Source organism: Lepidochelys olivacea, assembly GCF_965140295.1.
Source record: "Lepidochelys olivacea isolate rLepOli2 genome assembly, chromosome: 13".
Classification (NCBI taxonomy): domain Eukaryota; kingdom Metazoa; phylum Chordata; order Testudines; family Cheloniidae; genus Lepidochelys; species Lepidochelys olivacea.
In genome coordinates this window covers 13,397,667-13,420,637 of record NC_140423.1, presented here as the reverse complement: position 1 = coordinate 13,420,637, position 22,971 = coordinate 13,397,667, and the positions used below count along the sequence as shown (strand labels likewise).

At 41.8% G+C, this 22,971-nt stretch overlaps 1 protein-coding gene across 1 annotated transcript in view; it reads right to left on the bottom strand.

Annotated features, from left to right (window-relative positions):
* Positions 1-2,057: 2,057 nt before the first annotated feature.
* The window catches only part of LOC311529319 (formin-F-like), a 139,536-nt gene continuing 118,622 nt past the window's right edge, over positions 2,058-22,971 (bottom strand). The window contains exons 12-19 of the mRNA XM_084645218.1: positions 18,353-18,443; positions 17,692-17,778; positions 14,764-14,916; positions 11,993-12,122; positions 11,849-11,881; positions 9,904-10,007; positions 8,073-8,156; positions 2,058-2,483 (exon numbers count right to left, since the gene is read on the bottom strand). Coding sequence (XP_084501344.1) covers positions 2,379-2,483; positions 8,073-8,156; positions 9,904-10,007; positions 11,849-11,881; positions 11,993-12,122; positions 14,764-14,916; positions 17,692-17,778; positions 18,353-18,443 — 787 coding nt within the window. The 3' untranslated portion in view covers positions 2,058-2,378. The remainder of the gene's footprint in view (positions 2,484-8,072; positions 8,157-9,903; positions 10,008-11,848; positions 11,882-11,992; positions 12,123-14,763; positions 14,917-17,691; positions 17,779-18,352; positions 18,444-22,971) is intronic.

Genomic DNA, 22,971 nt, shown 5'->3' with positions numbered 1-22,971 from the left:
GTCACATGAAGGAGGACTATTTTCACGAATAAGGATTGGCAGGAATGGACTCTCAGAATCTTATGGAAGTCATCTTCTATGATCTCAAAGATTAGGAGTCCTTAAGACTTAGAACTGCTCAAAATGGCTAGGAATGCCTATCCATGATCAGTATGTCATCAGAAAAGCAAATGAGGGCATGGATATGGCAGTTCTGTATCTTTACAAGTAAATATTAAATTATTGCAATACTTTTGACTTCAGCAGACATTAAAAAACTGTCAGAGAGATGCAAAGCCAATAAAAAAGAAGGCAGTGGAGGAGGAGGGAATTTCTGAAATTAAATCAGGGAGAGCTCTGAAACTCCTGGCCACTGATGTGGTAGCCTGTTCAAGAAAGTTGAAACATGTCTTCATATCAAATTCCACCCAGCAAAAAAGCTTCATTCCCTCTACAGGGGCTAGAACACCTTGCCAATGAAGTACTTGGATATTATTTTTTTTAATTAATGCTCTAGTATATTCACACAAAGATGTAGATATTGACTACAGAATATGATTTTTTTTAACTGGAAGAGACCATGCCAACTGAGCCATAAAACAAGTGAAAGCTATTATTATTTCTAACAAAAAAGGCTATGGGGTGTGTGGGTGGGAGAAGCATCTCTCAAAAAGAAAACTAGTTAGTGCTAACTTAATGGAAGAAAAACATGAAAATTATCATGGCCATCATGGATGCTGTTCAGGGACACAGGGATCTGGATACCAGGGAAATGGCAATTGTATTCAGGGTTATTTTACCTGATTCACATATAAATGAAGACGATTCAGATTTGGGAATTTAATGGTCCACAGCAAACCATGTGGCTGTAATACCTGTATATTGTTGACTATAGAATATGTGGACAATAATAATGGAGACGCATAAAAATTACAGGGGATTGCCTTATGTAGAGGAAATGGTGATCTAGACCCAATTCAACTAAGCATTTAAGCAACATGCTTAAGTCCCACTGACTCCAACATCAACCTTACTGCAGTGCCCTAATGCTGATCTGAGTAAAATGTAGCATATACGTTTGTAGATTTTTTTCCCCCTAGGGTCATGTTCCTTTTCCTTGGCGGGGTGGGAGTGTTTCAAACCTTCACTTTTAATCCCCATCTCCTGCAAATCCTTTTGCCTGTTCTTAAATTTAAGCATGAGTAGTCCCAGGCAATAGGTCTTCCAAAAGACAAATGACATGCCAAAATCTAAGCAAGTGTGTGATTTCAGGTTGTAAGTGCCTTAGAAGCTGAAGTCAAATTCAGCACTTCACTAGAGGTGAGTAGCATCTTCCAGGACTGGGCATTTAGATCTAAAATAAGTTGAGAAACATAGTCCTCTCAATCAACAGTGCTTTCAGCACCAGTAGACAGAATGGCTAATCAATAAAGGGCTTGCACCACTTTCCTCCTTTCAAGGTTACAATATGCAAGACAAAGCTTTTTTGCAGTTGTAGGCTTTTTTCCCTTCTGTAATTTGTTGAGCTTCTGCTAATTATTCAAATTCAAAACTTTACTTTCCCCAACTAATGCACCAAAGTGCTTTTCATGTTGAAAATCATGGATGATCTTTTCCAGGATCCATTACTTAGATGCCTCATGACAAGTTTTCATTCTGCTTTTCTGATGTTGTACCCTGCCTGCCAACACAACTAAAATCTCAGCTCTTCAGTCACTCCAATAGCATGTCACCTGAATCTACAACATTAGTCTTGAAAAAAAGCACAGTTTTATTGTACTGCTTTGTAAAAAAAAAAATTATGCAGCCCTGCTCTCTTCTCATTATTCATTCTTAGTTGCCAGGCTGTAATAAATGCAGATGAACATGAATTTTTGCTAAACATTTTCCTCTGTGGGTAAAGAGTCCACATTTCATTACAAAGCAGATGATACATTATTTAGTAAAAGTACAGTGAGAAGAGTAAAAAATTAGAACACCACACAATTATTTTTTCCTTGGGAGGATTACATAAAATTCACTCGAAAGACTGAGTATCAAAGAAAAGTATTAAAAAAAGAATTTATAATATGCTGAGATTTTCTCCCCTCCCAATGTACAGACATTTCAGTGGATAAAATATTTTTGTCCCCCAAAATAGATGCGTTGGTAAGAAAGTTAGAAACAAAACCAGACAGATGCACATAGATAATCTGGGATTTTGAAGATCAAATTTTAAAACCTTGTAAGTGTATAGAATCTACTTTAACTATACCACACAAGGCAAAATTCATCCCTGCTCAGAGAGCAAGTACAATTTCTATGTGCCATCTTAGTACCCTAAAGCCCTCCAGGCAACAAAGTTCCATGGCACAAAATTTAAGAAAAAGTTCTTTTCCTTTAACATTACATTGGTGACTTTATGACACAATGTCTGCAGAGACCTTCCTGAATTCCCTAATAAATGCAGAAATCCAGCCAAATAGTTCTTGAGAGTCTTGATCTGGTGATTCCCCAAATTTTACCTGTGAATTTGAAAGAGAAAAAATACTAAATGTTTAACATTATCCAAATAGCTTGAACAGCATCCAAGATTTTCATGATCAGTGCGCAATATTAAATGCATTCATTGTTATTGGTATTACAATTCTAGGAACATCTAGAGGCCACAGTTGAGACTGGGGCTCCCTTCCACCAGACATCATCCAAACATACAACAACAGATGGTCCATGCTGCAAAGAGCTTAAAATGTAACGTGACAAGTTTGAGAATGGAAGTATAATTACCCCCGTTTTACAGATAGGTAATACAGAACAAAGGGCTTCCTCCTAAAAACTTCCATTCACATTAATGGTGTCGGCTCAAGCCCAGAAAGATTAAATGACTCGTCCAAGGTGATACAAGAATCTTTTGCAGAGCTGGTAACTGAATCCAGACCTCCCATGTCTCAGTACATTGCGGTTAGCTCAAGATTATCCTTCCCCTCAATTTAGTGTTATTCTGTGGTTTCAACGCCTACATCACCAAAATTCCAGGTCCATCAACAAATCATCAGAACTTATCACTGACCCATAGTGACAACTGAGAAAAGAGATTAAATAACCACAGAACCTGAGTTATCCCTACCGCTGATTTTTTCATGTCCCAGCTGAGACATACAGAGGGCGCAGTGTGGCTAAAATTATACAGCTGTTGCCTATGCTTTGGCTAAATGTATAGCTTTGTGTTCCAGGGATAGCAATTTAACAGATTACACAATAAACACATTCAGTGTTAAGACTATTTTTAATCCTATATTTTAATTAAATCAATTAGCCAAACCACAAAAAAATAGAGCTGTTCAAAAAAAAGAGGGGGGAAATCATGAAAAAAGGAAATCTTTTCTTGTTTTTTATTTGAAATTTAAAAAAAAAATTTAAATTGACTGGCTCTAGATTTGATAAAAATAAACATAAGAATAACTGAAAGTTTTATCTACAGTTTTCTTGATTATTTTTTCAAATTATGACATTTCATCATAAATTTCAAAATTCAAATCATTTCAACCAGCTCAAATAAAAACAGTAAAGTTCTGGAATGGGTATCTCTCAATGACTCTTGCTGAAACTGTTCTACTTTGTGTAAAATGCTTGAATAATCACTGTGAGAAACAATGAGACAGAGAATTACTCTATAGCACTGGTGGGCAACCTGCGGCCCGCAGGCCAGATACGGCCCATGAGGATAAGCTGGTTGCAGGCTGCGAGACATGCTGCTGACATTGACCATCCACAGGCCTGGCCCGCCGCAGCTCCCATTGCCTGGGAACGGCGAACCCCGGCCACTGGGAGCTGCGGGGGGCTGTGCCTGCAGATGGTCAATGTCAGCAAAATGTCACAATCAGCTTACCCCGATGGGTCGCATGTGGCCTGCAGGCCACAGGTTGCCCACCACTGCTCTATAGCCATGTGGTTAGGGCACTCACCTGGATTGGGGGCAGAACTGGATTTCAGTCCCTGCTCCAATTAATATTTAACTATTTGTAAAAAACGGAACAGTTTTGGCAAGAGAGATTGATGGGGACGCACCCTACAGTCTGGTGGTGAGGGTACTCTCCTGGGAGAAAGGATTCAACTCCCTGCTCCAGAGTACGAATTCAAACATGGGTCTCCCAAATTAGTTCGCTAACCACTGGGGTACTGAGTAGAAGCAGGGATGTCGTTACCTCTTCCTTTGTTTTCTTTCTCAAGCCCTTAATTTCCTTTCCTCTTGTTAAAACAAAACACTGAGTTTCAGGCTGAATGACACAGCTGGTTCAACCTGAAACTTTTTTCTTTTGAGTCACCAGAAATTCTGAAAAAATCAGTTTCAGTTAGACCAGAACCAAGATTTTTCTTCCTATTTTTTTCAGCTGTTAGCAAACTTTTTTTTTTTTTAAAACCCTCTTCACATAGCTCTCCCCATGCTCCCATTATCTTCTATAGCCCCAGCACCCTGGTCAGACTGCATCTCCTGCAATGCACCATTTTCTCCCCTCTAGCAACACATCCTGGGAGCTGCTGGACCTGGTTCATTGCAGGAGGCATAGTCCAGGAGGAGGCATAGTCCTGCTACATAGAAGAAAATGGGGACATATCTCCTTTGACCCAAATATTTCTGTTTTCAGTCATTTGGTTTTCTAATGAAAAAAAAAAAAACAAAATTTCTGCGGAAAGCAGAAACTCTGAAAATAATTTCATTTAATTAAAAACAGAAATTCCACCAAATAAAAAAAAAAGAGTTTTGGGGGAGGAATTTTGATGCTCTCTAGAGATAATTCACATAATGTGCAATCTATTAGAAAACAACAAGTGAAAGCAGACGGACTATAAAGTCTAGAGCTGGGAAAGGGATTTAAGGTTCAGATCAACTACAGCCCTCGTATAAGTTCTCTGGCTTTAGGGCATATGATGGTTCTTTAATTAAACCCCAGTAAATGATTTAAAGTTAAGAGGTTTGTCATCATTTTCAAGGGCAATTCCTCAATGTCATCAATAAGTTAAGACCCTATAGTGTTAGAAATGGCTTTTCTAACAGATCAGGAGAAATCTAGAGAACTAGCTCAACAGGTTCATAATAAGAGAAGTTTAAAAAGGCATTTTGTAATTCTTCAAGGCTTTATCTTGTCTATAACTGAGAGCTACAGTCCTCCCAAGACTGGATAGCATTCTAGTAGTATTACAAGCTGCAACTGAAACGAATGAATGATCTGATTAAGGAGATATTACTTGTTCAGTTGATTAACAATTTCCTGTCTCTCTCTCTCTCTCTACATTATCATTCCAATAATCAGATTCTTATTTGTGACCATGGGTCTAGGATCTAGAGAAAAGGAGATGGACCACTGAAAACATTATAGGTTGGTATCAGCTCAGTAGTTTTGACACTGCACTCCTAACTGCACCTCTTGGGTGCTGGAAGCCTTTGGTCTTTGGCAGGCCTCCCAACAGGCCTATTGCTTATGGGTGCTGTTCAGTTTATAGTATAGTATAGTTTAGTATTCATGCAAACATACACAGTTGTCTGCTTGCTTTAGACACTGTCCTATAAACCCATGTTCCAGAATAGGACCCTCTAGAAAAGAGCACTCCTTTCTTTCTGTTTGAGGGAGTTAAGCCAAACTCACAATATTGAAATATCATTATAAAACCAAATCCTGAGGCACCTTTTGTCCACAAGACAGCTTGAAACCTGTGGGTCTCCTGTGAATGGGGGACAAAGAGGTCCTACAGGGGATGATTCCACACTCCACCCTAGCATGGCTTGTTGGTGCATGTGTATAGCATAAATCCAGATGGTGGGGCCACAGAGCAGCAGTCCACATGCAGCAGCAGTTGGACCAGGTGACATGGTGCAGCTTCATGGGTAGATTGGCTGCAGGACAACAATTCTGTTTTGCGGCAACTTCCATGGTTTCAAATTTTGATTTCCTTTGGTACTGGAACAAAACCAAATTCTTTTGAATGTTTTTGTGAAAATGGAATTGTGCCAGAATGTCTGCTTTCCAACCAAAACTTGGGCTTTTCAGTTCAGGGAGGTGCATGCCAGGCTGGGTAAGGCATGGACCTGGAAGACCTAGGTGCAAGTCCTTGCTCTTCCTGATTCATCCCAGATCACTTTGAAGCAAGCAGAGCAAGGACTTGAATCTAGCTCTTTCCCATCCCAAGCCAGTGGCCCTAACCACAAGGCTATAACCTCAGAGTTGCTGTCGCTGCAATTTCACTGAAAATGTTCTGACCAGCTCTATCCATGAGTGACCCATGCCCTAGTTCTGAGGATAAGCATCCTTTCCTACTTTCCCCACTTTTCTACTGTTTTCTTTTTACACAGGCTTTGGCTGCAGGCTCAGGATAGGATCCTTAGTGTATGTCCAGTAGTTCACATTTGGCTTGTTACACTATGTTGAGGCTGTTCTTCTGTTTTTAAAAAGCAACAAGAGATACCAAGGAACCTTTGTACACTGTTATAATGTTACTGCTAGTAAAACATTACTAATTAAAATTTCCTGGTCAAACATCTCTTTAATCTTCTGCTGATGCTCAGACAGGGTCCCCGAAGGTCACTCAGATGTCGTCATATTTTGTAGTATTTTGTCTACTACCACGTTGAACAGCAGGAAGAAACATACTTTTAGTGCTAACTGTTTTTATACAACCAATTATTTTAAAACAAAAAAGATTTTGAGGTGTTGGTCCAGGGCTCTGAGCACAGGCCTGGGCACAAGATCTTATTGTTCCAGCTGTTAATGTTGACCCTGTCTGTGGTCATGTTCAATTCATTGAGGCTAGCACTTTTAAAAAAAATCTTCTAATGTTATCACTCAACCAGTGTTAGCAAATGGTGGGAGTGTCACTGTACGGTGGCTGCAGGTGTTTCTACAATTGTCCTCTAATCATGCTCAGAGGAAGTCTAGCCGTCATGGTGGTAAAAATGTTAGCACGTAGTCACCAGTGTTCCTACTGCTGCTCCTTTGGCCTGAGTGGTTAGCCAATATTCAGGACCTCACCTGGCTGTTTCCATTAGGAGGAGAAATTGATAAGAGTCGGATATTTCTTTGGGGCAAGCCTGTTTATTTACAAATGAATGCACACAAAGTGCTGTTTCCCTGACACAGTAGGAAAAATCAGGAGGCAGTTTCCTTGTTCAGAAATCCAAACTTGATTTCCAGCCAGTCCTGTGCCCAAGAAGCTCCACCTCTTCTCCCTCTCAGAACACATTGTCTGCTTCTCTCATGGTCTCTCTCTCTCTCTCTCTCCGACACACACCTGAAACTATCAGTCCCAGGGATCCCTTTTGGCCCACACAGTCCTGCCTCTGCCCTGGGCTTGCATGCAGTCTAGTGCCTTGGACTGTGGCTTCTATTGTTTCAGCTAATACTAAGAAAATGGCATTTAATTGCTTCCTCATTTCACCTGAATGAAAGACAGCTGGCATGCTCAACTTGTGAGGTTTGTGATAGCTCACAGACCAAAGATGTTTTCAGGCAGCCACTAATAACCTCCAGCATAACACCACTATTCCTACAGCCAGTGGAGCTGAGCCAGTGATACTACAATGCCAGGAGATTTTTTTTAAATGTCATTGTGCACAAAGCTTTAGAGTTTCTGCCTCAGTTTCCTCTCCTGGACAACTGGGATAACAGCCTGATGTACTTCATGTGGGTGCTATGACTTAAGTTTTGGAAAGACCTTGAAGATGAAAAGTCTATGCAAGTGCTAAATATTTATTCTTTTGTTTACCATGGACTCTTAAGCCCTGTTTATATATATATAATAATGGTTTGAATTTTGAAGGTGAGCACCTGCATTTCCTGTTGTCATCAATAGTAGCTGGAAGTGCATAGCACCAGTGAAAATCCGGCTATAAATCTTCAGAAAAAATAAATGGCAAATGCTTATTCAAATAATTCTGCCACTGATCTATACACAATGTGGGATATGAAATTTCTTATCAGAGTTACACATAAATCCATATTTACTGAGGGAAGTATATCTAAAACATGTGTAAGTTGCATTTATGGAAGGTTGTGCATTTTTAGAAAACAGCTTTTAAAAAATGTAGATTCCTTTCAATTATGTTTTAATATAATATGTACCAGTGTGTCACTGTAGAGCTTCTTCATTTCATCACATCTTTTTGACAATTGGGAAAGGTGTCCTTCATGCTTCTGAATTAGACCCTGTAATAAATTGTTTTAAAAACCCCACAATGTTGAGTAGATACAAGGAGACAGTATGAAAGCAATACTCAACAGCAATCAGATGATTCATTGATAACAAAAAGGAAAACGCAGGTCAAATTTTCCATGTGCCACCAAGACTGTGAGATATGCAAAATATAAGCATACCCCAAATCTTCTGCATTTCCATATAAATATCAGATTAACAAAGACAATGAGATAGTATCTGAATTTGAGAGCTCTCAGAATTTTGTCCACTGAGATGACTTAAATCTATTAAAAATAATTAAAGTAAAAAATGCAAGTTAAATATTGCAGGGTCCTGATTTTCAGGGGATTTGCTGCTTGAGCTTTATTAGCCACTATGCATGTGCACCTGCAGACACTGTTGCTGCATTCTAACACTTGTGCATATGGGATTTAGTGCATCAAAACATGCATGGCTTAAGTTGCACATACTTATATCCAAGTTACCTGCTGGAAATAAGGCTACAGAAATCTAAATTTTGAAACTGGGGGTGTTTCTTAACAGCTGTTCTCTTCTAATTAGTCTTATCAAACAATGTGTATTATTACAATAGCTTAGTATTCATCAATGGCTAAAAGATGACACTTCAATCTGCCCAGTCTAAGGGATAGCACGTGGTTGCGTTGCTTCCGGAGAAGCCAGGAGGAAGACAGTGATGTGGGAAATCAGTCTCTCTGCCAGTCTCCCTGCTGTTTGGAGACAGAGTATTCCTGGGGTAGTGTACTCCCTACTGTGCCAACACAGACCTGACACCATGTGCACTGTGGGGGAGGAGGGGACTCTACCACCACACCCTACCCACCTGCATGGGGAAGGGACATAGCCGCTCTGTAGAGCCTGCTCCCCTCCCCGTGCTGCTACCTATAATGCGAGTAGTAAAGCTGGTTGAAAAAATGTTGACTGAATTTTTTCAGGTGAAAAATGCCTTCTCATCAAAACCAAAATGTTTTGGGAAGGTTTCTCGGGCCCAGGATGGAATTTCTAGTCAGAAAAGAGAGCCCTCTGTGAGCATAATCAATAGTCAGGGAGTTACCAAACTCACCAGCGATATGGGAGACCCAGATTCAAATTCCTGCCCTGCTGGATTAGGAGTAGGATCTTGAATCTGGGTTTCACACATCCCAGGTGAGTGTCCCAGGCACCAACGTATCAGCTATTCTGGGACAGCTCACATTGCCCTTCCTTCTCTCATGATAGGACAAGAAGCAATGGGCTTAAATTGCAGCAAGGAAGGTTTAGGTTGGACATTAGGAAAAACTTCCTAACTGTCAGGGTAGCTAAGCACTGAAATAAATTCCTTAGGGAGGTTGTGGGATCTCCATCTTTGGAGATTTTTAAGAGCAGGTTAGACAAACACCTGTCAGGGATGGTCTAGCTAATACTTAGTCCTGCCATGAGTGCAGAGGACTGGACTAGAGACTCTTGAGGTCCCTTCCAACCCTATGATTCTATGGTTTTTTTGCAAAAAATTTCACAAGGCCTCATTTTTATTCTGCATCAGAATAAAACCAGATTCTGAAATCTCAAGAATTTTTGTGGAACAGAAACGTTGGTTTCCAGCCAGCCCTAGTAAGTAGCCATCACAGAGACATAACCATCGGTTTGTACCCTATTACACCATGCGTCAGGTGGAAAGCCAGGTTATATTGAGCCCTAACCAAGTAGAATATATTATTCATCAGCTATCTCCAGCCTAAATAAAGTTCTGGTAAATGTTACCTTTAGTTCCTTGTAGAACTGTGACTCTTGGGTTGTTGCCTTGATAGTCTTGGACTTGATAAACTTTCTGTACTGAATAACATTTTCCAATTCTTTCTTTAACACTAGCCACAAAACAGAGAGGAAGTGAAACATTTCAAGAACTTCAGTAACAGTAACACTCATTAAGTTGTGTAAAGGCCTGCCTATGCCTCACAGAAAATCATACAAACTTGAACCTCCAGCTCCATAGCACTGGCTGCTACCATTTGAGCTATAGGACCAACTGCAGTATATGGCAGCAAGAGAAGGTTATTATCCCAGAGGTGGGGTAGACCACTAGAACCAGGTGCTGAGTTCCAGAGGCTGACTGGGAGTGCAGTCCAGCCCTCTTTCTCCTCTACCCCAGGAGTTGGGGGAGCTCCTGCCTTATGTGGTGTCCCCAGGAGGTAGGACTGGCCCCTGGGGCCACATGCTGGGGATGGGATTGGTTGAACAGGAAGTTTGACCCATATCTCTTTCTCCTCCCTCCACCTTGGGAATTGGCAGAGCTACATTTGGTGCCCCCAGAGGGAAGGGGAATGCATCATGTGATGGGTCCAGGTTGATGGGTGAACCCAGTCCAATTCTCTTTGCCCCATCCCCCAACACTACAGATAATCTGGCAGCTCCTAGTAGGTGCAAGTACACAGTGTCTGTTGTTGCAGATTTGGCCATGGCAGCATGTGCCTGGCCTTAAAATGGCCAGTGATTTGGGCAGGCTGCCAAAATGCTCCCAAGGAACACAAGTGACAGAAGGGAAATAGGAAAGGAGTACTTGTGGCACCTTAGAGACTAACCAATTTATTTGAGCATGAGCTTTCGTGAGCTACAGCTCACTTCATCGGATGCATCCGATGAAGTGAGCTGTAGCTCACGAAAGCTCATGCTCAAATAAATTGGTTAGTCTCTAAGGTGCCACAAGTACTCCTTTTCTTTTTGCGAATACAGACTAACACGGCTGTTACTCAGAAGGGAAATAGTGATTTTTAATAGTTAATAGCTCAGCAAAAGCTGAGTGCAATTTCATGGGACATGCTAAAAAAGCACTTCAGTAGCCCAGGGGTGTACGTCCGATCAAAGACCTGCTGCAAACTGGAGCAGGAGAGCTTCTCTGAGAAAAGCTCACAATTGTCCTTTATAAAAATGGCAATCTGAATATAGGAGTGACTACCAGCTCCCCTCATAGTTAGTGCTTTTGTCATTTTGCCTAGCATAGAAGATAGACTTCTTGGTCAACAGTTCCATTTATCATCCCTAGCACACTTTTTTAAAGGTAGATAAAACGTTTGTAAGCCTCTTGCTTCTGATAAAATTGAAATACATTTGTATTTGTTTTTTATGCCTTTGTTGCTCTGCAAGGGCCAAATCCAAAGCCCATTCACTTCAATGGTCCTCACACCAATGAATTCAATCACCCTTTACATCTAGCCCCAAATTCCTTCAAAACCCTCCCAATTGCTATCTTATACTTGACCTCCCAGTTTTGCTCCTTTATACTGGCTTCACTAGAGGTGCATTTCCACTTACTGAACATACTGGTTTAGCTCAAATGGCTTCTTGAATTTCATTACTTAACTATATTGAGTTTTGCCTTGCTTTTCTGCATGCCTCCTAGAAGTAATTTTGATAGAGCACCTGTATCACTTAACATCTGAATTTAAGGCAAACTTAATGGATTTTGCTATTATCAGACAGTATATTTTGATAGATCATTTCTAAACCATATGGACACAACAAATATTTCTCTTTAAAATTCCACATGATAACATGACGGTTATATATAGCCATGGCAACCTCTTACCTCAATATTTTGAACTTTTGCCTCTCTTTACAAACTACAAAATAAGTGCAATGAAAACCTGTTTCGAGTGACTGCACAATGTATGAAAGTCTTTCTGTGAATTTAAAAAACATATTTACATACCATCAACTTCAGCACGGAGACCTTTAACGGAAGCTGGAAAGGAACAGAATGGGAGATTGGAGGGAGGCAAACAAATGTTAATAAAAATTATGCACATAATGTGAAGATGGGGACTTTTGCAAAAGGGTTTTTTTATCCTCTTACCACCAGGAACAGCTTCAAATTCTGTCAACTCCTGAGAAAATTTAGCCAAATCAGGCTCATGTAAGAAGATCTGTTCCACAAGGGCATGAAGCAAGGTGATCTTCCTCTCCTTACCCCGCAGCAGCGATAACTACAAATAGAATACAGCAATAAATTGACAGTCTAGGTTATTAGACATTTTTTAAAAATTGGAAAAGCAGGGATGTTGATAGCTCCTAGGTAAATTTGACAGGAATAGAAAACACAATGGAATTAAACCTTTCTCTTTTCAATCTGCCATCCCACATACATTTCTGGTTAAAATTAACTTTGCATTTTCTCAGGTCCTTTCTTGTTCCTTTGTAATGTCTCATTTTTCTTTTTGAAAACTTAATGTATCTTAATTGACTGCAATTGATTCTGCATCTCCAAATATGCTCCTATCCCGGTTCCCATTTAAAAGCACTATGTGGTGTTCATGTAGACAGTAAGGTTCCTTAGTAGAATCTGGGGAGATGCTTTGTGCAGAAAATGATTTTGAACATATTTTTCATTATAATAGATGTGGCATTACAGTACTTATAAAAAAAATAAACTGTCTCAGAACTGTCATTCGCATTATAAATTACACACTCGCATACTAAAGTCTTCTGTGGGAAAAGAAATCTGAATAATTAAAAAAACTCTCTTCTATTTACAGACCAAGCAAAATCTGATAATATTCTTAAAAGGTTCAAAGCATCTTATAGAATATGCATTCAAATCCTAGTTCTGGGATCAGATCAGATTCTGTTATTGCTGAGTGGCGTGAGGAAGGGGATGCATGGACGGGAACTGTGCTCAGTGGCAACATTTACTGCTGGCAAATCTTAATGAGGCAGGGAAAGATGTGATGGAAAAGTCAGTTCTTAAACAATCTCTTAACTAAGGGCCTAATTATGGTTGGGGGGAAGGGATAGCTCAGTGGTTTGAGCATTGGCCTTCTAAACCCAGGGTTGTGAGTTCAGTCCCTGAGGGGGCCATTTAGGGATCTGGGGCAAAAATTGGGGATTGGTCCTGCTTTGTGCAGGGGGTTGGACTAGATGACCTCCTGAGGTCCCTTCCAACCCTGATATTCTATGAACCTGTTTACTCTATGTTCCCGCAGCAAGTGCATAGGATTGATATGGCTGTATAGGGTTAATGTGCCTGGTGGAGCCAGTTGGGCACTCAGATGGTCAGCAGCTTTGAATAGCCCAGAAGGGATATATCAGGATGGAGAGATACCAGCTTGAGCCTGGTGAGCTGTGCTGGGGGACTGAATCCTTTGCCTTTGAAAAGATGTAGCAGGTACCACTAGTGAGCATGGTGCTTTCCCAAGCAGCTCTGGGACTTTTCTATCTACTTCTGGACTCTGCAGGCGTAATGCTTCCAGTCACCAGTGCTCTTCCCCCACTCGCATGCCCCACCCCCCTCAACCCTACACACAGCTCTGCCACACCTGGCAGCTTTCCCACAGCCCTTAGTTTAAAAAACCCTCTAGAACCTTTTTAATGTTACATGCCAGCAGTCTGGTGTGTTTTGGTTTAGGTGGAGCACATCTTTCCTGCATAGGTTCTTTCTTTCCCAAAAGGTTCAAGGTTCCCCAGTTCTTGATGGACCTAAAACCCTCCTCCCTGCACCATTGTCTCATCCACACACTGAGACCCTGCAGTTCGTTCTCTCTCTTCCTGGCTCCGCATGTGGGCAATTTCAGAGAATGCAACCATGGAGGCTGCGAAACAGGAGTGCTGCAGCTGCAGAGGTTCACACTCAGGGGGTGGAAAGGCCGCATAGCCTACCCTGTGCAGGAAGAGTCAGACCCTTGGATCTGGCACACTGAAGGGGTTCCTCCTAGAGACTGTCACAAAACTGGGGGCATAGCACCGATCCTGTGGATCTGTGACAGGCGGTCTGACTAGGGGTGGGGACACTCTATTGTGTCCCTGAAAGTCTCTTCTACATACCTGTCTGTCTCCCTTAGCTCCTCCAGTGCAGCCACTCTGGCCTCAAGAGCCCATACGGTCTCTCTGAGGGCCATGAGCAACTTGTACCGTATGCTCACCTATGCCACCAGCCCATGAGGAAGGTAATTGTACATGCTGAATTCAGGGCAATAAACTGGATAGCCCCACTCTGCTGCTGGGCTGCATTATTTTTACTCTTGCAGGTTTTTGTGCTGGGGAGAGTTATTGGCCTAAGTTTAGAGTATGTTTGTTAGATGTATGGGGAGGGGGGAGTACCCCCCCCCTTTTCTCCTTCCTGTGATTCTTTTCTGGGAAGCTTTTCTGGCACCCGTCTAGAACTTATGTTATAGTCCGTTAGCCTCCTCCCCTGCTGCTGAGCACTCAGCAGCCAAACTTTCCTTACCTTGTTAGCTCACTCTGTCTTACTCTGTCTTATTATGCACTCTCACTCTGTCATAGGGCTCCCCCTGCTCAAGAACTGGACCTGGAAGGAGTGCCTTTTGCACTAGCTTTCTAAACTTCCTGGTTCAGAAACTCTTCTGGTCAGTTAAGAGCTGGCTTGTTAAATCACTGCTCTCTCTGAGTTGGCTCTGCCCCATGTCAAGAGATCCTAAAGGGGTTATGGATCAAGGGACAGCAGGCTACAGCCTTGTTAGTAAGCTCTGAGAGGTTAATGACAATTAGTTAACCCATTTTTAAACCCAAATGTGCTTGCACAGGGCTAAAGGAAAATCACGTTTAACATTATGTTAGTTAATATGTGCTGTAACACAATGTTTTCAATGCTAGGAAAAAGTGTTAATTCACTTTGGTCAAAGAAGACAATCGAAATCCTTTGGCCATCTCTCTTCCAGCCTTTTCATTTAAGTAGTTCCCAATGGCTAAGATGTACTCCAACACAGCAACAAATTTCTGGCTGGCTTGCAGCTCTTTGCACGCTCGGATCTTCTGGTTTATTAGCTGAAACACAAAAGCGTGACTTCAGTTCAACTGGAAGGTGTGAGTAAAATGAGGTCTTTACCTCTCTCTCTTTGTTAGGTCTAATTGTTCTTAGCTGAAGTACACAAGCAATATTTTAGCTGTTGTAGGCCTGTCTTTACATTAATTTCTTTTGGAGGACAGGCCAGAGCTTCTCATGAACCCCTTATTAAAATTCTCCCATCAAGATAAAAGGAATGTTGGCACGATTTCCCTGCTTCTGATGAGGACATGCCCTTCCTGAATCCTGCCAAATTATCCATGCCATAAAAATGCCATGAAGAACACATATTTTGCTATTGGAATACACCAGATTGCCCCATCAGGGGAAATGGATAGCCTAGAGCCCAGCAGAATGACTCTATCCTTCCCCCCACTCCTGCCCATTTCTAAGTATACCAGCTGAGCACCGTGCTATCTTATCAAAATACTCCATACATTTTTTCCAGGAACAAACCTAATCATTTCCAGCAAATTTAATATCACTGTTTGCCCACTGATGCTGCCTTCTTTCTATGGTTAGGGATAAGAGATTTTTTTTAAAAATAGGAAAAACAAGTGAATAAATTCTCCAGTGCCTCACACTTCTTGTGTACAAGATACAAAGTATACAAAGTTTGTAGGAAGGAGGAAAACTGTACATCAGAGTCAGGCACTGTAGTAAAGTATATTGATAATACAATACTCTTTTATGTATAAATTCTACACATTACACATATATGTTATTCAGCCCAAGTAATAAGACACCTAGGGAACTAATATACTGTGCAGTGAGTAATAAATCACCATTTTATTATAACTTCAAAGCAATCATTAAACCACATTCTGCAAATATTCAGTTATTTGGTTTCAGTGTGGGAGGGCAGGAGTGTAACACTGAGCTAGACAGGGTCAGAAATGTGTGTCTCACCAGTGTTCTCGCTCTAGTCTTGTTCTGAATTGTGCTCAATGTTACTATGGTTTTAATTAGACCTAGGGTTGTCAACCCTCCAGGACTGTCCTGGAGTCTCCAGGAATTAAAGATTATGTCATGTGATGGAACCTCCAGTAATACGGGCAACCAAAATTGACAACCCTAATTAGAGTTGACAGGGGACAGCAATTCCATTTTGTGGCAACTTTCATTTGTTTTCACTGCAATGCAGAATGAAAACAAAATCTTTTCAACATTTTTGCAAAAAAACAAGTTTGTGAAAATGTTCATTTTCAGCTCAAAGTGTGTGCGCAGCCTGGTGGTTAGGGCTCAGGCCCGGAGAGGGAAGATGCAAATTCCAGTATCTGCTGTGCCTGATTCAGTGTAGATTTTTTTTCCTCAGCTTACTCTGAACCAGAAAAAAGCAGGGACTTGAACTTGCGTAACCCATCTCTTTGGCCAGTACTCTAACTAGGCCAGGGGTTCTCAAATGTCATTGCACCACAACCCCCTTCTGACAACAAAAATTACTACACAACCCAGGGAGGGGGACCGAAGCCCGAGCCCACCCGAGCCCTGCTGCCCTGGGGTGGGGGAAGGCAAAGCCACAGCCCCCTGGGCAGGAAGGCCAAAGCCAAAGCCCGAGCCCCGGCGCCCTGAGCTGAAGCCCTTGGGCTTTGGCCCTGAGTGGTGGGGTTCGGGCTTTGGCTTCAGCCCTGGCGGTAGGGCTCAACTTTCAGCTTCAGCCCAGGCCCCAGAAAGTCTAACACCAGCCCTGGTGACCCCATTAAAACAGGGTCGCGACCCACTTTGGGTTCCCAACCCACAGTTTGAGAATCACTGAACTAGGCTATAGAGTCAGTGAGTACCTAGCTCTGCGTGTGTGTGTCTCTCTCTCATCAAAACCAATGCATCTCTGTGAAACATTTTGACTTCATGAAGTTGTTCCAACCAGCTCTAGTTTTAATGTCATTGCTCCAACTATAGGGGCAAGAGGCCCTGGAACTCAGGAAGGGATTTAAATTAACAGGGGAGCACTTCTCCTGTTGGCTGACCAATGGGAGATGGAGAACCTGAGGAGGTGTGCGAGGAGGGGTCCAATCCAGCCTTCACAGGCATATACTCTACTCTGGGCTGTCCTTCCCACTGCCAGTCCAATCAACAGCAGGGTGAGTCAGAGGAGTTAACATTTAAAAAAAATGCTACAGTGTTTTACCATAGCAGCTCCCCAAACACAGCAATGTCACTAATATATGCTGTTCTAGTTTGGGCTTTTTTTGGGGGGTGGGGGGGACTATTATTGTGGCTTTTTTAAAAAAACAAAATAAAGGATTCACCCATCTAGTGCCTTAAAAACGTATTCCAGGCAACATCCACAAAATGTCAGATGCGCTGATTGGTTTAAACTGTGTCTCATGTCATTCCTAAGGTCCTGCATTCTGCAGGTGGCATTGTGTTAATAAATGACCTCAAGTTTTGGCTTATCCAAGGGTATTTTAAACACACCAGCAGGTAGTACATATTGTATTTCAAATCTAGACCATCTCTAATTTAGTCTCATTCTAGTTTTGACTCCCTTGGTTATAAAAGCCATGAGCCATATAGATCAAAACACTTTTGCACATTGCTTTTGAATAATGCAGTGAAATGACATCTTATACATCAGGCTGCCTGCATTATTACAATATGAGCTGTCAACATTATGGCTGGTGAACTGTTTCCCATTGAAAAGCTCACCTCACATACACTGACTTTTAAAATTTGCATCAAAGACATCTGGTGCTTTAATATGTAACTGGTGGATTTGAGTTAAACACAAACCATAAGCAAGTCATGTCACTTACAGGCTCCAGATCACTCATGCACCCAGGAAGTTCTCGTATCGTAAGCAAGAGATCCAATCTTTGGCCTAAATGAGGAATTTTACACATCTGCATAGGACAGGATAGAATCTGAATCAGTTGTGAAATAATCATCCAGCAAATATTGTATTAATCAAACATGTACTTTTAATAATGGGTTTGTCAATTCAGACCTAGACACAGATTTTTATAGCACTATTCTCATGTATTAATTTTACACTACCCCTAAAAATTTAGTCATACAATTGCACACATAAGGTGCATGTGCAAATTAACCACACAGATACACATGCATTTGGGGGCAGATGTCATTAAAAACAATGACACCGACCTCTTGGGAATAAGAATGAGCTCTTTCTACACACAATTCTGTGTCTAAAGTTTCTGGAAATCTGGCCCAAAACAATCCAATCCCTTCTTATTTTCAGTGGGAGCAGGGAGGATCATAAGATGTGCTTAACTTTTCTCCATAAGCTCTCCCTCCTGAGTGCCTCTCTATATCCTGACTCTGGCTGGGATTAGAAATATAAATGCCAAAATATCATAGGAAGGGCAGTTTCTTGAAGTATTTTAACCCATGCTGGAAAAGGGAATCCCAGAAATCTCACGTGACATGTTTTTAATCACTGCTACATTTGCTTACCTCTAGCATAAACTGATCAACCACATGCAGCTCTGAAGGAGATCCCTTGAAGGACTGATACATTTCTAAATCTTTTGGAGTTGGCAGATATCTGAGAAATAATGAATGAAAATAAGAAGTTTTCTTTCCGAGAAAAATATTGTATGTATGTATACAGTTTGTCCATTCCATATATTGTACCTTTGGTATTTTGTATTATATTCTAGTTGTTCTCTTTCAGATTATTTAGTAAGCATACTTCCCAGGAGTTCAGTCCAAGTGCAGGGGAACCTAACATTAAGTGGCCACATACATATCTGGTGATCATAGTAATCAGTTAAACACATACATGTGGCCTGGGAAATAATAATGACATGCAGTACTTAAGCAGCAGCTTTTCATTTGTAGATCCAGCAAGAATCTTAGAATCATAGAATATCAGGGTTGGAAGGGACCTCAGGAGGACATGTAGTCCAATCCCCTGCTCAAAGCAGGACCAATCCCCAACTAAATCATCCCAGCCAGGACTTTGTCAAGCCTGACCTTAAAAACTTCTAAGGAAGGGGATTCCACCACCTCCCTAGGTAACGCATTCCAGTGTTTCACCACCCTCCTAGTGAAAAAGTTTTTCCTAATATCTAACCTAAACCTCCACCACTGCAACTTGAGACCATTACTCCTTGTTCTGTCATCTGCTACCACTGAGAACAGTCTAGATCCATCCTCTTTGGAACCCCCTTTCAGGTAGTTGAAAGCAGCTATCAAATCCCCCCTCATTCTTCTCTTCCATAGACTAAACAATCCCAGTTCCCTCAGCCTCTCCTCATAAGTCATGTGTTCCAGTCCCCTAATCATTTTTATTCCCCTCCGCTGGACTCTTTCCAATTTTTCCACATCCTTCTTGTAGTGTGGGGCCCAAAACTGGACACAGTACTCCAGATGAGACCTCACCAATGTCGAATAGAGGGGAACGATCATGTCCCTCAATCTGCTGGCAATGCCCCTACATATACATCCCAAAATGCCATTGGCCTTCTTGGCAACAAGGGCGCACTGTTGACTCATATCCAGCTTCTCGTCCACTGTAACCGTTAGGTCCTTTTCTGCAGAACTGCTGCTGAGCCATTTGGTCCCTAGTCTGTAGCGGTGCATGGGATTCTTCCATCCTAAGTGCAGGACTCTGCACTTGTCCTTGTTGAACCTCATCAGATTTCTTTTGGCCCAATCCTCTAATTTGTCTAGGTCCCTCTGTATCCTATCCCTACCCTCCAGCATATCTACCTCTCCTCCCAGTTTAGTGTCATCTGCAAACTTGCTGAGGGTGCAATCCACACCATCCTCCAGATCATTTATGAAGATATTGAACAAAACCAGCCAGAGGACCGACCCTTGGGGCACTCCACTTGATACCAGCTGCCAACTAGACATGGAGCCATTGATCACTACCCGTTGAGCCCGACAATCTAGCCAACTTTCTATCCACTGTATAGTCCATTCATCCAGCCCATACTTCTTTAACTTGCTGGCAAGAATACTATGAGAGACAGTGGCAAAAGCTTTGCTAAAGTCAAGGAGCAACACGTCCACTGCTTTCCCCTCATCCACAGAGCCAGTTATCTCATCATAGAAGGCAATTAGATTAGTCAGCGATGGAGAGAAGGGCGATATCTCGACAGTTGCCACAGACAGCCCTGTCTCCCTTTTTGAAAATGGTGACGATGTTAGCATTACATAAGACAGCAGGGATTTCTTCGGTGTGCCAGATTTTGACGAGCAGCAAGTGAAGCTTGTTAGTCAGTGTTTCTCCCCCCACTTTCAGTACTTCAGCTGGTATGCCATCAGGACCTGCTGCTTTATTGTTCTTCATTTGTTTAATTGCTTTGCAGACCTCCTCAGGTGTTGGTAGGTTGGCAAGAGTTTCCCAGATTGGGTGCTGAGGGATATTTTTGGTTTTCAGCCAAAAGTACTGAGTTTTAGGTTTTCTGATTTAAAAAATCCAAAAAATGAAAGAAAGATGACACTTTCTACGAAAATGTTTGTTTACTTGAAAATCTGATTTTTCCCCAAAACATTTTTCCAATGGAAACTTTATACATTAGTCTAATATGTACATAGAAAATTGAAAGTTCAAAGCACCAAACAATGAAAGCCAGGAGTGGGAAAGTAAAGATTTACCCTAACTTTTCATAGATTCAGCCACACAGTTCCTCCAATGGGATTTATATGATTAAACCCTCATTCAGCCAGCTCCCCTAATGCAATTGGTTACAATGAATTTATTTCATATTTACTCCAAAATAAAAGCAGAATTTTGCCCACTAGTCATGACCTTAATATTTTAATGTTGCATTTAGCTGTAAAATGTTAGGTTTCAGAGTAACAGCCGTGTTAGTCTGTATTCGCAAAAAGAAAAGGAGTACTTGTGGCACCTTAGAGACTAACCAATTTATTAGAGCATAAGCTTTCGTGAGCTACAGCTCACTTCCTCAGATGCATATCGTGGAAACTGCAGCAGGCTTTATATATACACAGAGAATATGAAACAATACCTCCTCCCACCCCACTGTCCTGCTGGTAATAGCTTATCTAAAGTGATCATCAGGTGGGCCATTTCCAGCACAAATCCAGGTTTTCTCACCCTCCACCCCCCCACACAAATTCACTCTCCTGCTGGTGATAGCCCATCCAAAGTGACAACTCTTTACACAATGTGCATGACAATCGAGTTGGGCTATTTCCTGCACAAATCCAGGTTTTCTCACATCCCCCCCACCCCCATACACACACAAACTCACTCTCCTGCTGGTAATAGCTCATCCAAACTGACCACTCTTCAAGTTTAAATCCAAGTTAAACCAGAACATCTGGGGGGGGGTAGGGAAAAACAAGAGGAAACAGGCTACCTTGCATAATGACTTAGCCACTCCCAGTCTCTATTTAAGCCTAAATTAATAGTATCCAATTTGCAAATGAATTCCAATTCAGCAGTTTCTCGCTGGAGTCTGGATTTGAAGTTTTTTTGTTTTAAGATAGCGACCTTCATGTCTCTGATTGTGTGACCAGAGAGATTGAAGTGTTCTCCGACTGGTTTATGAATGTTATAATTCTTGACATCTGATTTGTGTCCATTTATTCTTTTACGTAGAGACTGTCCAGTTTGACCAATGTACATGGCAGAGGGGCATTGCTGGCACATGATGGCATATATCACATTGGTGGATGTGCAGGTGAACGAGCCTCTGATAGTGTGGCTGATGTTATTAGGCCCTGTGATGGTGTCCCCTGAATAGATATGTGGGCACAATTGGCAACGGGCTTTGTTGCAAGGATAAGTTCCTGGGTTAGTGGTTCTGTTGTGTGGTATGTGGTTGTTGGTGAGTATTTGCTTCAGGTTGCGGGGCTGTTTGTAGGCAAGGACTGGCCTGTCTCCCAAGATTTGTGAGAGTGTTGGGTCATCCTTTAGGATAGGTTGTAGATCCTTAATAATGCGTTGGAGGGGTTTTAGTTGGGGGCTGAAGGTGACGGCTAGTGGCGTTCTGTTATTTTCTTTGTTAGGCCTGTCCTGTAGTAGGTAACTTCTGGGAACTCTTCTGGCTCTATCAATCTGTTTCTTTACTTCTGCAGGTGGGTATTGTAGTTGTAAGAAAGCTTGACAGAGATCTTGTAGGTGTTTGTCTCTGTCTGAGGGGTTGGAGCAAATGCGGTTGTATCGCAGAGCTTGGCTGTAGATGATGGATCGTGTGGTGTGGTCAGGGTGAAAGCTGGAGGCATGCAGGTAGGAATAGCGGTCAGTAGGTTTCCGGTATAGGGTGGTGTTTATGTGACCATTGTTTATTAGCACTGTAGTGTCCAGGAAGTGGATCTCTTGTGTGGACTGGACCAGGCTGAGGTTGGTGGTGGGATGGAAATTGTTGAAATCATGGTGGAATTCCTCAAGGGCTTCTTTTCCATGGGTCCAGATGATGAAGATGTCATCAATATAGCGCAAGTAGAGTAGGGGCTTTAGGGGACGAGAGCTGAGGAAGTGTATATATAAAGCCTGCTGCAGTTTCCACGATATGCATCTGAGGAAGTGAGCTGTAGCTCACGAAAGCTTATGCTCTAATAAATTGGTTAGTCTCTAAGGTGCCACAAGTACTCCTTTTCTTTCTGTAAAATGTTGTGCATTTTCCTTTGGATTTCCCATTGATGTTTTTATACTGTAACAGGTTCATTTTACACAGAGGAGGAATGCTTCAGAAAAAGTTTCCTGACTCATTGTAAATGTGTACAGTGTTTAGGCTCCTAGAACATACATCAGTTTTCCTAAATAATTGGGGCCAAGTTTTCAAAAGTTCCCATTTCAGCACCCAGATGTACTGGGCAGATTCTTAGAAATGATCATTTTCCTGCAGCTTCTGTTGTTCTGACTCCAGTGTTCTGAAGAGAAACTGCTAGGTACCAAAGACTTTTGAAAATCTGCCCACTTCATTTAGGTGTGTCATAAATATAAAGGGAAGGGTAAACCCCTTTGAAATCCCTCCTGGCCAGGGGAAAGCTCCTCTCACCTGTAAAGGGTTAAGAAGCTAAAGGTAACCTCGCTGGCACCTGACCAAAATGACCAATGAGGAGACAAGATACTTTCAAAAGCTGGGAGGAGG